The 15,206-nt window shown below is 34.7% G+C and overlaps 1 protein-coding gene across 21 annotated transcripts in view; it reads right to left on the bottom strand.

The window, feature by feature from the left end:
- Positions 1 to 15,206, bottom strand: part of Ptprd (protein tyrosine phosphatase receptor type D) — a 1,026,094-nt gene that overhangs the window by 298,261 nt on the left and 712,627 nt on the right. For all 21 annotated transcript variants that reach the window (XM_074051871.1, XM_074051878.1, XM_074051881.1 and 18 more), the window contains one exon: positions 13,086 to 13,227. In XM_074051871.1, the coding sequence (XP_073907972.1) occupies positions 13,086 to 13,227 (142 nt within the window). The remainder of the gene's footprint in view (positions 1 to 13,085; positions 13,228 to 15,206) is intronic.

Raw genomic sequence — 15,206 nt, 5'->3', positions numbered from 1 at the left:
TCTGTATTCATGCATAAAAGACTGAATTCAATTTTTTTTGTCTTCAGACTCTTTCAAAAGTTGTCATTAAAAGCCAGATCTGATAGGGCAATTTCAGCCTGAATATTCTCAATAGGAAATAACTAAATATAGAGAACTAAAGATGAACCTTCTTTGAGTCTTGCTGTGTTTTTTTCTTTTTTTGTAAATACTAACTTCGAAACTAGTAGGTTGTCCCACTTTAAGTCCTTGATTTTAAATTGCCATTTCTTTTTATACCCATTTAATTTGTCATTGTAATGAAGAATTGTCCAACTGAGTTAAACTGTGAGAATCTTCTCACTGTTGCTTTCTATAGTCTTAATTTGCTGATGCTTTTGCCTAAAATAAAAAATTTAAAGTCACCTCCTCAATAGTAAGACTGTAGGCTTGCACCACTGCTATTCAAGAAAGATAAGAACATAAACTTGTTTCTCAAGGCAAACCACTCTGGGGCATACCAAAAGAAACACCTTCCTACAATAAGAAGATATTTGGGTTCTGAAAAAGAAAGTGCCATGCCTCTAATTCTCTGATGAAGATTAAATGAACAGCACATATATGAAGGGCTGGGTACCTTCCAATGAATTTAGCAAGACTAGCAACTAATATTAAAAAAAAAAAACCACAAAACTGAGTGGACCATTCATTTTCATGAAAACACATTATGTATATAGCCATAAATGGCGATCAAGATTCTTTGAACAAATTTTGCAATGAAGGAGGACTAGTTCCTTCTTAGATTTTCAGAATGGTGGTGAGGGATCTCAACAATCTCTAACAACTAGTAGTTTCAAAGACAAAGTCATGGGGTCATAAATGCCTAACATGACACAGTCCTCACACATTTGAAATGACCAGTATTGGCCTTTAACTTTCTATCATGGCTTCCAGCATTTAAGAAGTACTCTCTTTTTAAGACTTATCTATTCACAATTAATAGATAAATTTGTAGGTATTTAGGGTGGTGTGGCATGTTGTTGTGAAGTATATATACACATTGTAGAATGTCTGAATCCTATTACTTAAGTTATATATTACATAACAGAATTGTCATTTTGTAGCAAAAATGAGCTATCTACTCTTGGCATTTTCCAAGAATATATTAGTAACTATCATTACCATGTTGTACAATAGATCTCTTCAACTTACTTTTCCTATCTAACTGAAATTTTGTATCCTTGGACTAACATCTCCTCAACTCCATCTCACTTTTACCCTCTGGTAGTTCTACTTCTTAGTTCTTTGAGAACGACTTCCTTAGATTCTGCACATGAGTAAGGTAAAGTGGTATTTGTCTTTTTATATCAGACTTAGTCCACTTAACATAAAAATATAAACATAAATAAGTAGGCATAATAACCAAATGCATTTTTAAAAGTACCCTTTTAACCAACCTTTGGGTGAACATCTTTATGTAGACACTTTTAAAATGTAGTTCTTTACTGTAACTGTCTGTCTCTTACATCCCAGTCTGCCTCCCACCTTTCTTGACTTCCTATCCTTCCTACTCCAGGATGATGAGGAAAAAAATGACCCTTACACTTCCAACTCCCTTCCCTTCTTGCTGCAGTTAAGAAAACTTTCACACAGTCCCCATTTCTTTTCTTCTATGACACATTATTCTAAACTACATTATTTGCAACCTAGCATCAAAAAGTAATAATATGAAGTGGTGAATAGAGAAAAGGGTTTAAAGTCAGAAAACCTGGTAATCAATCATAACAAGTCTGATCAAACATCTCTAAATTTTGGCACCTCTGAACTTGTAACACCTCCTTTAGCACTTAGTAAAGCACCTACTCAGCAATGCTATATTTTACAATTCAGGATTTCTCTGAATTTTACAAAAAGAACAGATCATTAAGTCTCTATGATTTTTTGCTTTTATTTTTTGCTTTCCCAACCATCTTGGTACTGTCATATTTGCTCATTACAAAATGAGATCTGAAAATCTCTCACATATTCATTTTTCAGACCAACCTGCTAAGGCAGTAGTTTCAACCAGTCCTGACCCCCTCCTCTTCTCTTTTACTTTGATACATAAGACAACAAATCAGTCACAGATAATAGTCCAAAAATTAATTTGGTGAATTTTAGTCAAAAATGACACCAAACTATAAAAATAGACTATATGAAAATAACAATTGTGAATCCATAGATCTTGTTGAAAAGATTATTTTGCATCAACAATGGTAGTGAACATGATGGAATGGAAAACGTAGTCTTCTAGTATGGAGAAGTTTACAAATTACTAAATGAATTGTAGTTACTTGGTAAATCCCAGTGTATTATAAACAAGCATTCTGTTATAAGAGATAACAGTTCATCTTTACTGCCTGTATAGAACTATATGTGAAGCTAAGGAAGAAAAAACAAGCTAAGACATTATCCATAAATTTACAGATTCAGAATTATAAATATTGGCAGAATCCTTTTGGATCTATGCCAAACCATGGAGGGTGAATGAGGAAAGATATCTGTCTTTCTATGTGAGACTCATAACCAGATGTAGCCAATTACTTTTTCCTAATCGTCCATAAAATATAATGTATATCTTCCCTCTCTTGGTCCTATTACAGTGGCAGAGACAGAATTTACAGACTAAAACCTATGAAACCTTAGAAAGCTATTTTGTGAAAATAAATGCAAAAGTCATACTTTCCCAAAATGTAGAAAAATATGTAATTGATTGGTGTTACTGCCATGCCCTGTGGGACCTTTGAAAGGTATCATGTAAGAAGGGTCCTAACTCCAAAGTTTCCATGGATGTAGGGTAAACCCATGTCTACCTCAACCAGCACCAGATTACTAACCCTCTATTACTCCCCATCAAGATTTTCTATAACAGAGGAGAACAAATCTGGGGGGAGATGCTTTTGATCAAGGACTCATCACAAGAAGAGTGGCCACGGGGCATAATCGATGCTATTAGCATATATTTAGCCAGGCTCATTTAAAACACATCACCCTCAGCCTTTTTATCATAATGCTGTGAAGTATTTTTAACTTAACTATTTTTGTTTTTATGTTATCACAACCATACTTTAATCATGTTGATAAGGAATTAAGAAAAGATTGGCTCACACCCCAGTACCACTGGGCAAAACCCCAATCCTACTGGGCAGCATATTATGTCTTCCTTGACTCTTTGTAATCAGTTTATAGCAAATTGTTAAGAATAATAATTTAAGTCAGAGGGGACGCTTCTTCCCAGATGATGATTTATCTATTTGTACACTGAAACAAGAGAACTGCATTTGCTATTGAGCCAGTGAGTGCTAACTTTATGAATGCATCTTTGCAACCAAGATTAATGGGTCCCACAGTAAGTCAGCTGCAGCACTTATGTCAGTTTACAGCGGGCTTGGCAGTACCTGAAAATTCAGATCTGTCACCATAAGATGTAATGACATGCATAAAACCCTGAGTGTAAACAAGAGGCTCCTTAGGATATAGGGCTCAAGCTCAAGTGGCTGAAGCCTTAAGCCTAGGCCTTAAAATTTAGCATATCGGAGAAGGTTCCTGTTTTGGAACATATGCTAATGCTTTTCATTAGGGGTTAAAACACCTAAAGTTCCTTTTTAAATGAATAAATATTTTATTATGAAAATCAAGTTTCCTTAATGAAGCCTTCTGGGAGAGAAGATGCTTTAAGATATTTTACTACTACACTTTAAAACCATTTCCTTTGTCATCTTCAGCTAGAGCAAAAAGGAGTCATAAAAAATGTTAAGTGCAGTAATAAAAACTCCTTTTACTATTAGTTAGGAAAGAAACAAATGGGAATATTACTTTAAAGGTAATTACTTAAGTTTTTTATTGCATCATATTTTCTGAAAACCCCAGCAAAGTAGATCCCAAATCTTCCTACAAATGAAATCTAATCTTCTCCCAGGACCTTTCTACTCATCAGGGAAAAAAAGGGAGTGTAATTTTTCCATCACTTGAAGCGTCATATGTCAAACACATTTTGCATTCCAACAAAACTTTCTGTCACACTGATGGAATACTCTGGGAGACATCAGTTCTTACCACAAGTACTAGCTTGAAAAAGTGTAAGCTGAATTACCATGAGAGCATTTTTCTTCTAAAAGTACACTTCATTATCCCCAACCACAAAAAATATATATAATTATCTGTTCATTTTATCCAAAATTATGTTTTCTCCTCCAACAGAGAACATAGATTCCTTGAAGGCAGGAGGGAATAGTGCCTTTTTCATTTGTTTTAATCCCAAATATTTATCTGTCCCAAGCATAAAGAGTGTCATATCGTATAAGCATTCTGAAGGATACAGGAATATGTGTCAAGACAAAATTCAGCACAAGTGTAAGAAGGGGAAAAAAGTAACCTAAAATTCTTAGCATTGTATATGAAAGAGTATTTTATCAATAAATGAGCTTTGGTCTTTCAAAGTAACTTAGTAATACATGTCTACTTTTCAATCTCATAGCACCTTACTTCCATGTGAAAAACTGATTTTTCAACACATTGGGCTAAGAAGTATTTTGAAAACAAGACACAGAAAACTTCTATCCCAGGGTTCTTGACCCACACCTCCATCACAATAGCCATGTGTTCATGTAAAGAACATATACTGGATTACTATGTACTCAGCACTGTTCTGGTTGCTAGGTACTCATTAGTGGTTAACAGAGCCAAACCAAACACCTCAGCTTCAAAGGGATGATGAAGGAAGAAGGAAGGAAATTAACACTTTCAGTAACTTTTATATTCAAACCACTGTGCAACATGCTTCATATATGTCATTAACTTTTCAGAATGATGCTAAAATGTGTAAGCATTTTACATTAAGACTTTACTAAGGTGTTTAAACCAATACAGCAAGAAGTAGTAGAATGTTGATATAAACTTCTGTCTAGCCACAAAGACTGTTCTCCTTTCATTGTGGTTCTTTCTGTTTCACTATTCTTATTCCCTTTGCCTGGATTTTCTGGTTCTAATCACACATTCCAACTTAGGCTGGTTTTGTCCCTTATATATAAAGTAAGACTAATTCTTGTCCAAATCATCTCTTACTACATACAACTATATAACCATATTTATGTGCTCCTCCAACTCTCTACATAAGTGTATATTCACTCCACAAACATTTACTCATGCCAAGGAAATGCTAGAAAGACTTCTAAGCCATAGAAAAATGTATGGTACTTATACATCCAGGAAGGCTGTAAGTCTCAAGAAATAAAGAGTATAATTTCATAGAGTGGAAAGTGCTCTGAAGCAAATGAAACATGTCATAGACACACACACTACATGTAAAACCCATACATAAATACAAACACACACACAAATATATCTCCCTAACAGATTTTTTTGGTTTATTTACAATAAACAATAACAAACTGTTTAAGAAGTCATCAAGGGGATGGAATGTGGCTCAAGTAATATGGCACTTATTTGCCTAGCAAGAGTGAGACCCTGAGTTCAATGCTTAGTACTGCAAATATATATGTGTGTGTTTGTGTGTGTGTGTATGTATGTATGTATACACATATATATATAAGTTTATACTTTTCTACTATATTTAATGTTCCACTTGTAAATGCCAGATCTGTAGATACCCATGCAACTAAATAAATATACAACAAAAGATAACTGTGTACTCCAATATACATAAAAAGATAAAAATACCTGAAAGCAGTTAATGCTGATTTGTTGGTCTCATTCACTATATACAACTTCATTCTTCTCAATAGCTTTTTTATATTTTAGCTTGAACAACACAAAATCCCTTTCCAGAAAATACAAACTAATTTGAGCACAGACATCATCAGCTATATACTATACTTATTGCCAAAAGTTGTTAGTTATGGAAATATATATATATATATTCATATATACATATATATTTCACACACTTGTATATACACATGAATGTATATACATATATATACACATATATATACATATAAAATATAAAGTTAAACAGTCAAAGGTAAAGTTCAAAATACAAAAAAGGAGAGCATGGAAAGTTATAAGATGTAAATTAAAGTATAAGCTCATTTTGAAAGATAACAAATTTTTTATTGCTATCTTTAATAAAAATATATTAAGTATACTAGGATGTATCTCATAATTGTGTCTAATGTGGTATTAATTCACAAGTTATTTTTTTTAATAGGAGAAAATAAGTTATTCTTCTAAGGAATTATGTAATTAGGACTTTGATAATTAAACCCTAGATGAGGCATTTGGTATGTCTGTGCCCCCAATCCCAATAAATTATGCATGCACAACTTCTTAAACTGCATCTTAATTAGTAACTTAAAATAAAACTAATTTTAAAAGCCAAGATATTGACATTTTAAAAATTGTTTAAATTTTAGTAGTCAAAGCCAAATAAATATCCACTTTTAAAGTAAAACATACTTTAAAATTATACATAAGTGAATGTGAATTGTTTGTTATATTACCTTAAGTGTTTTAGCAAACTCTTTTACAAATTTGAGCTTACCTAGAGGGTGTTAACTTTTAATCACATGATATCCCATTGCATAGTCTAATCTCTAGCCAACGAAGCATATCCCAACCTAATTTCTTCCTCTATTGCCCCTTTACTTCTACTTCAATCCCAGCTACTATGTGCTAATCTTTGAAGGTTACTTCCATGTGCTCACCTACCTGGGCCATGGAGTGCCAGATGTTTTTTCAGACATTATTTTAGGTATTTTTGTGACGCTGTTTCAGATTGAGTTTAGCATTTAATTCAGTACACAGAGTAAAGCAGATTGCACTTCCTCATGTGGGTGGCATTAGAACAAAAAGACCAACCCTATCCCAAACAAGAGAGAATTCCTTCGAGAAGAATTAATTTACAAGGTAACACACATGCACAGGAAAGCAATGCCAATCAACTCCCTGTATAGCTATCCTTATCAACTAGCAAATCCCTTGGTCCTTCCTATTATTGCTTATACTCTCTCTTCAACAAAATTAGAGATAAGGGCAAAATAGTTTCTGCCTGGTAGCGAGGGGGTAAGGAGGGAGAGGGAGGGGCGGGAGAGGTAAGAGAGGGGGTGGGGGGAGGGGGGAGAAATGACCCAAACATTGTATGCACATATGAATAAAAGAAAAAAACATTTAAAAAAATAGAGAATTCCTCCTGTCTGTCAGCCCCCAAACTGGGACACTGGCTTTTTGTTGCTTTCATTCTCTATCTGAAACATCTGTTCTTCTCGGGTCTTGAGCCTGCTAGCTTTGGACTATGACTACACCATCAGCTTTCTTGGGTTCCCAGCTTGCCAGCTCAGTAGATCTTTGGACTTGTCAGCCTCATTAATCACAAGAGCCAATTCCTTACAACAAATCTCTTTCTGTAGGCATCTTACTGGCACTCTTTCTCTGGAGAACCCTGACTGAAATAACACCCACATCCACTGCCAACACCCATTTCTTTCATATGCAACTTGGTCATACAGCTTCTCTGTCTCTAATATGCTCACATGCTAGGAGTGCCTATAGAATCTCACCTATTCTTCAAGTTTCTACTCGGAGGTCCTCTCCTCCCATAATGAATCATCTTTGTAATATTTTTACACATTTTTCACACTCATGCCATTTGAGTACTATTTTCTTTCATATCATACTTGTCAGTTGGAAAAATACTGTTTTTCCCTGGTAATATCTCATATACATCCTATGCAAATATCTAAAGGAATAAAACAAACAATGCGAGTAGTTTCATTTCTGATGTGGAAAAACCCAAAGATCTTAGCTATATGAACAAGAACAAATCATTTCAAGCTCTCTGGACCTTGATTTTTTAAATGAAGAATAAAATATTTGGCTAGGTAAACACCAAATTCCTTTCTAGTTCAACATTTCCATAACTCCATTAAGTCAATCAACAATAAGCATCCAGATGGCCTCATATTCATTTAAAAAATCATTAAAAATAGCATTTCAATATGAGATCAAAAGGAGGAAATTGTTCTTACTTACATACAATAATTACAAGAGCACTCATTCACTCTAAGCAATTTTAAAACATAATATCAACATGGTAAAACAAGTGACAGTGGTTCCAGGAAAGGGGCACACACCAACAACACAGTTGTCCTCAGGAAATGGATGGTAAGGAAACATGAAGATTCTTCGCTGACATGTATACTTTCTCTCAAATATTCGTTTTTCACATCTACCCTTACTGGGGCCCCATGCACTACTGTCTACATGAGCTCCTGCCTTTGTGACACTTGTAGTAAAAAGAAGTTATAGTTAAGTTCCCAAAGATCAAACTGCTAAAAGTCAGAAGATTCTGTTGACTTAAAATGGCTCTGCACACCACCACCTCTTTTGAGCATGGAAAAGCAGTATTACACAAGCATGTTTTATCATTTTTGTATCAATTTATTACAAGTACTCAACTATTTTATAAAACTTCAAGTAATCTTCACTCAGTACCATAATTGTCAGCAAGTTTGCTCTGTGTTGGCCACCCTTCTTTTTGTTTCAGTCTTTCATAAAAATCCTTTTGTGTGACAGTCAAGCAGCTGTGCTTTGTTCTTTAATGTTCCTAGCCTGGATCCCCAGCCGAGACCACTTTATAACATAAACGGCAAAGTACCATTTTCGCAGCAGGGACAACTGTGTTCATCTTCAAAAAGAGGCATTAATAAAATGAGACTGTAATGAACATGCTAATTCTGATCTCAGGGTATTACACAATGGCAGAGAGAGCTGACTGCCATCTCCCTGAAAGATTGTAAAAGTTGTGTGGTTTCTTTTTCTTTTTAACAACTGCTATAATGGCTTACGTTTTTTGAAACAGACATATTATGCAAACATTTCTCTCTGTTTCCAAGTGCAATGCCTCCTCTGTCTTATCCAACTGCTCACTGTGTGTTTTAATATCTCAGTAACAGTCACCTTCAGGGAGCTTATTTTTTGCAAGAACTGACTTCCTGAAATAGGCGCATCACTGAATCATAGAAAGTTAGAGATCTCACTGGTCTGATCAAAATCTGAGACTTCTCTGTGTGAATGAGGTTTAAAAGAGAAAGAAAAATGAATAAATCAAAGAACAGGGAAGTCAACAGATTTGAATAAAATACCACAGTTCTCTTGTGACAGAGCCAGAGTTGGAAACTCATATAACCTCAGATCTAGATTTAGGTTCTCTGTATGTTTGTTGTCTTGCATCCTAAAGGTGAGCATTTGCAAATGATGTATTTCTGTGTTGAGTAGATATACTCACACAAGTATCATTTATTGAAATATACTTGCCAAACTAGTGCCTCATTTGGTCAACTGATTTTCTTAGACAGTAACTTACTTTGAATGTGTTCTTTGTACAGCCTACTTTCTTACATGTAGATAAAGGCAGTAATGTTAAACAGTATACCCTGTTTAGTTGTGGTAATGACGGTGGAGACTTGAGGGACAGTAGTATTCTGGGAATGGGAAAGTTTCTGAAAGTAAACAACTAAGCTTAAGAAAAGGAGCTATTACATGCTGGCTTGAATGACAACAAAATGTGTCTTTTCTGATTAGTGCCTTAAAAAACAAAACAAACAAACAAAAATAACTAAGTTTAAGAAATATGACATTTAGTCAGATGTTTGAAAGACAGAGTTCATTGCAGAACTATCTCTTAGAGAGAGAAAACAAAAAAGGATTCATGAAACTTTCCCTCTAGCCTCAAAAAGGCTGGGTTTTCAGTAGGTAGGAAAGTTTGTATGTAGTGATACAGCATTTCCCTATCTAGTGACTGATAAAATATATCAGGGAGAGCATTTTCATTCCCAGTTATCATTACATTAATTTGTTATTTCAAGTTTTCCTGCCAGTATCTTTGGTCAGGAAGAAATTGTGGACAATAAACTATGGATCCAGATAGAACCTATTTCGTTGGAATATCCCTTTTCTTAAAGCACCTTGTTTTGTGCTTTCCTTGCCCCTCTCTAGCCAATCATCTTTAGCAGCATTCCACAGTTAGGCAAAGTCCAGCCCTTAATAAGACCTCAGAGAGTCCTGTGGCCTTCACTTACCATTCAGCCTCTAAAGTACCATGCAACTAGGGAGCTAGTATGTGCTTGTCATTTGTACAACTAGGACAAGTGAAAAAAAAAAAAAAGAAAAGTTACCTACAGGATCACAGTCAACTAACTTCCCTTCTTCCACTTCTTCCTCCGTGAACCACTTCTACAGGGTAAATGGCTACTTGCCCAAATATCTCATTCCAAGGCACGTTCAGCCTTGAGCTTGTAGTTAACCTTCCTTACAAAAACAGTATTTCAGAGCCACAATAAATTGAAACAAGCTACTGAGAGAAAGTTTTCCCTGAAATGTTCCCTTCAGTGCACATGGGTGGTCAGGGTATTATTTCAATGTCTTCTGCATTAGCCATACAGGTCAGATGTTTGAATCTCCAATTAATTAGGTTCTCCAGTAGCCTGTGTGAAATAAATGAGTGATCTTCATCCAGCCCACTTAGACAAAACCTATCATGACAGTTGGCACATTTTTGGCATTTGTCAGCAAAGTAAGGAGAAAATAAATGACCCATGTAGACAAAATGGGCATCTGATGAGAGCCAATGGATGAAAAATGCAAAGTAGTCTTCATCTACTTCAGAACATACAGCTTGAATATTTGCCAACATGATTTTGCAAGAGAAAGTAAACTTAAAATAAACTCAAAACTCCTCAACTGTCATATGGACCTCTTCGCATTCAATTATTTAACAGTTCATCATGTTCAAAGTCAATGAATGGCAATTTATCATTGAAATATTTTTAAAAGACTATTATTGATAGAATTACCAACAATTAGACATTTTAAACAGAGAGGTGACTCTTGAAAACAAAGATAATTCCATCCTCATTTATTTTACCCAATGAGGATGTGTGAAAAGTATTTTAAGGTTATATTTAGACTACTTTTCCATTATCCAAAATTACTTTCAAATTTTTCTCATGAAACATTTCCAGAAACACTAAATACAGTCTTACAATATGAGGAAGGGTTAATTACTTCACTCAAATCACTTGAATTTCACTCAAGTGCACTTACATATCACAAATATTCACATAGAAAGTCAGATCATATTAAAATTTTCAAAAGCATTTGCTTAATATGGGAACTAGCTGTATAAAAGCAGATAATGGGGGAACTCCTTCCAGCTGAGACACAGGAAAACATAAATCCTTGTAAATTTCTAAGTAAAGTGGTATTTTCTGCCAACTTTTGTTAATGTCTTCATGAAATGCATAAAGATTAAGTCAAGCAAATGACTGCTATTATTTCTTTTGAAGGCTTTAGAGAGTGAAATAAACTGCAAGTTTCAGCTAAATTTTATTGTTTTGTACCTTTGCATTATGCTTAGTCCTAAGCCAGGTGAATCAATGGAATAAATTTTTTGAAAGACATTAACAAATAAATCTGATTTCATGTCAGAAAAGGACACATGGAAATTGATTCTACAATTTTCAGACCATATAAGTTAGGAATATATATACACACACACACACACACACACACAAGTTTCTAAGATTCTTCAAATTCTAAAATCTGAATTATAACACATATCTACTACTTTCATTTTCCTAGTGTCTCATAGATTCCTAATGGATTTTATTTCTTATTTTAAACCATTTATTTCAAATTTTAAATATTTTAAACCCATTTATTTTAAAAAGAAACCATGCATACGGTTTAATTATAGAACATAGACTATGACTTCTACACTCACTTCTGGAGTTCACTGTCCCTCATGGGTCACAGAACTGGCTTGTATGCTTTAGAATTGGTACTTATAAACTAATCTGGGTATGAATAACCTTCTTTAGGGTCCTATACCTGGGTTATGGGGGTGTGTCTGTGAGGTAAGTGTTTCCACGGCCTCCTGTTCCATACTCTTTGGGATTTGATGTTTCTGACCAACTTCTGGACACATTATAGGAATATTGCTACGAGTCTCACCAATACGCAGAAAGCTGATTCAGATCATTTTACTTCTACCCTCATCTTCATCTGTGTGTATCCTGTTCGAAATTTGAAATGCCAACCCTAAAATCAGTAGCACTTTCATTTGTTATATTGGATTATAGCATTATAGTTGTCTTCTCTCTGGGGATTCCCTCCTTGAGTTTAGGACCTGTAAATTTCTCTTTCTTGATTACTAACTGTGCATTTAATTTTTTTTCAGATAGTCATAACATTGTTTTAAGACAGGTCTATTGTTCTAACTTCTGAAATCAAGTAAATATGAAGTTTAATGCAAAACAAAACAAAAAAGTAAGAGAGGGATAAATTCACGGAGGTATTAGTGTGTCAGTATGGAAATGCTAAGTGTAAAGGGTCTAACCAAGCAACGTTCTTATCTCTATGGAAAAGCCTGAATTAGACACATACAACTGAGGACCACCAGCCTTTGTACTCCAGTACTCTTATAGTAAAAGATATCTAAAAAGTGAACACACTGACTGTCATCCCATGCTTTGGTCAAATTTTATAAGTAACACTGTGACATATAAAGGGATGTACCATTTTATTTGCATCAATAGATATTGGTTCAAGAAAAATAAAAGAAATTAAAAAAACTATTTTTAACACAGAAAAGAAAAGTGTCTCTCTTATTCTTGGTTCTGACCAGTTGCTTAAGTGGAACTCATCTTTATATTGAGACTGTTCCTTTAATTTTATAAACACCAATGTCAGCTTTGGTAGTTTGAAAAAAACAGCTGCTGAAGAAAATATGAAAAAAATCCATGCACAAATAATGCCAACACACAAAAGTAGCATACCCTGTTTCCTTTCCAGATTCTCTAGCCAACAATCAAAATGGCATTTGGTATTTGAAACCAACACTTCTTTTCAATTTCTGCTTCTCTTCATGATCAGCTTTTCTTCAAGACCCATAGCAAGAGAAGATATCCACCATGTGATAGAAGTCTGACCCTTATAAATGTTTTACATAAATTCATTTGCCATTTAAGCATCAGCTCAAAACTAGTCATTTAAGTGGTCATACAAAAGAACACCTGAGCTACAGAACTGCAACAATGTCACAAGCAACAACCATGCGCTTGAGCACTTACCACGTAAAACTGTGAGTCTGGTGGATACACTTATTTCTCCCACATTATTCGAGGCCACACACTCATAAATAGCCTCATCCCGTGGAGTCCGCAAAGGTTGTATTCTGAGAACTGATCCAGATCCATCATCAAACTCTATTACCTATTAGAGGAAACAATAGCTGTCACAGGTGTTGTTACAATTGTCTACCTCTCAGCTAAACCTCTCAATGCATTGATGAACCAGCCATCAGACTCTGAATATATTCAGCATTATTCCAAGAGTAAATTTTAACACACTGATAAAACAGAATATTTGGTCAGATAATGACTCTTCTACTAAACAAAAAGAAAAACATAAAACTACATATGCAAATCTTTACTGAAAACCACCAGGATTTACTCATAAAGATATTCCAAAACATGTATGTTGGATAACTTAAACCTAATAGTTTTTTGAGAACCTTACAGTCATGATGGATAAATTCCTCAAATTACTGCCTCTGATAGAACATAGGCACAAGTGGACCCATATAATAATTGGAAGGTAAGGTGAAGAATTAATGCATGCTACCACAAATAGTTCTGCCTGTTCAAAGTGTCTAATGCAGAAAGTATAGATGAGTGGACCATGAAGAAAAACTGCATAAATCTAGCACTTGGACAGCCAGAAGACAGCTTTCACAACCCAAAAGCCTGATGGCATGCATTAATTTTGTCATAAATCATTCCAGTATTTGTTCTAGCTTAGCATTTTCTGCATTTTTAGGGCATTCTTGCTAAAAAATGAAGGCTTGCTTCACCAGGCAGAAAATTAATGTCCTAAACACCAAGCCTGAATTCATTATCATTATGAACTCTATGGTGAAGCAGTTTAGGAAAAGTTGTATTCCTTGGCACTGCTAGCTAATTTAAGTACTGCTTTAATGAAAAGAAAAAGATGATTTTGATAATAAATACATATATACACAACTACAGAATCCTCTACCTGCCTTTCTATAACTATGCTGTGTTCTCTTAGCTGCTCACTGAGAGACTGTTCTTTCTTTTTTCTCCATTTCCCTAATGAGTAATATTTCAAAGTGCCTAAATTGTGAATAAATTGACAGTGTCTTATAAATACACTTATGGGATGCCTAATGTCAGGTTTTGTGTATGTGTATGCATATTAACATATAGAGGAAGGAGATTAAATATCTTACAATATGTCCACTTGAATTTCTTTGTGTAATCCGCTCTCATTCTAAATTCACAAAGATATTCAAAATGTTTCATTTCTAAAAGCACCAAAATTTATTTTCAACTCTATTATGACCAACTTTTAAAAATAAATCTACTTCATATTTAGAAAGAAAAAGTTTTAGTTAGTAGAAACTTTTTTTTTTCATTTCTTTGTGTTGAAATTTATTTATTTATTTATTTATTTATTTATTTATTTATTTTATTATTCATATGTGCATACAAGGCTTGGGTCATTTCTCCCCCCTGCCCCCACCCCCTCCCTTACCACCCACTCCGCCCTCTTCCTCTCCCCCCTACTCCCTCAATACCCAGCAGAAACTATTTTGCCCTTATTTCAGTAGAAACTTTTTTGAATATTCCACAAGCATGCTACAGATTTGAGGGAGGATATGTAAGGGAAAATGAGGCATGGGAAACAACAGCCAGGAATTCAGAGATAAACTGTGCATTGATAAATAGCTTAATTAACAGCACACTGGCACTATTATGTTTGTTTTAAGCTTTACACTCTCTTGGTAAGCTACAGTATTTAGTAAGAATTAAAAAGAAAAAAAGCAGCTCTTTCCCTCTGACCTTGCCAGCTTACCCAAATAATTAGTGCACTCTGGGAACTGACCAAGGATAGAGTCAAAAAAAGACACTTATCCTGGGGAAAAATCATTTTGTTAAATGACTCCTCTGGGCACGAAAAGTATTTTCCAAGATAAACATTTATCTCAAGGATGAAATCCTGGCTTGAAGAGGGTGTCAGGCACAACCCACCCTTTGTTTAAAGGTATGGTCAGACATATATTTCATAATGATTGCAATTTAATGAACAGACCAATCTTGATAACCCTGGGCCCAACTGATAACACAGTGTACCACCAAGAATGATGAAATATACTAGGTGCTCAAAAC

This window comes from Castor canadensis, chromosome 13 (assembly GCF_047511655.1).
Source record: "Castor canadensis chromosome 13, mCasCan1.hap1v2, whole genome shotgun sequence".
NCBI classification, from domain to species: domain Eukaryota; kingdom Metazoa; phylum Chordata; class Mammalia; order Rodentia; family Castoridae; genus Castor; species Castor canadensis.
Note: the sequence above shows the minus strand (reverse complement) of the source record. Positions and strands in the feature narration are given on the sequence as shown.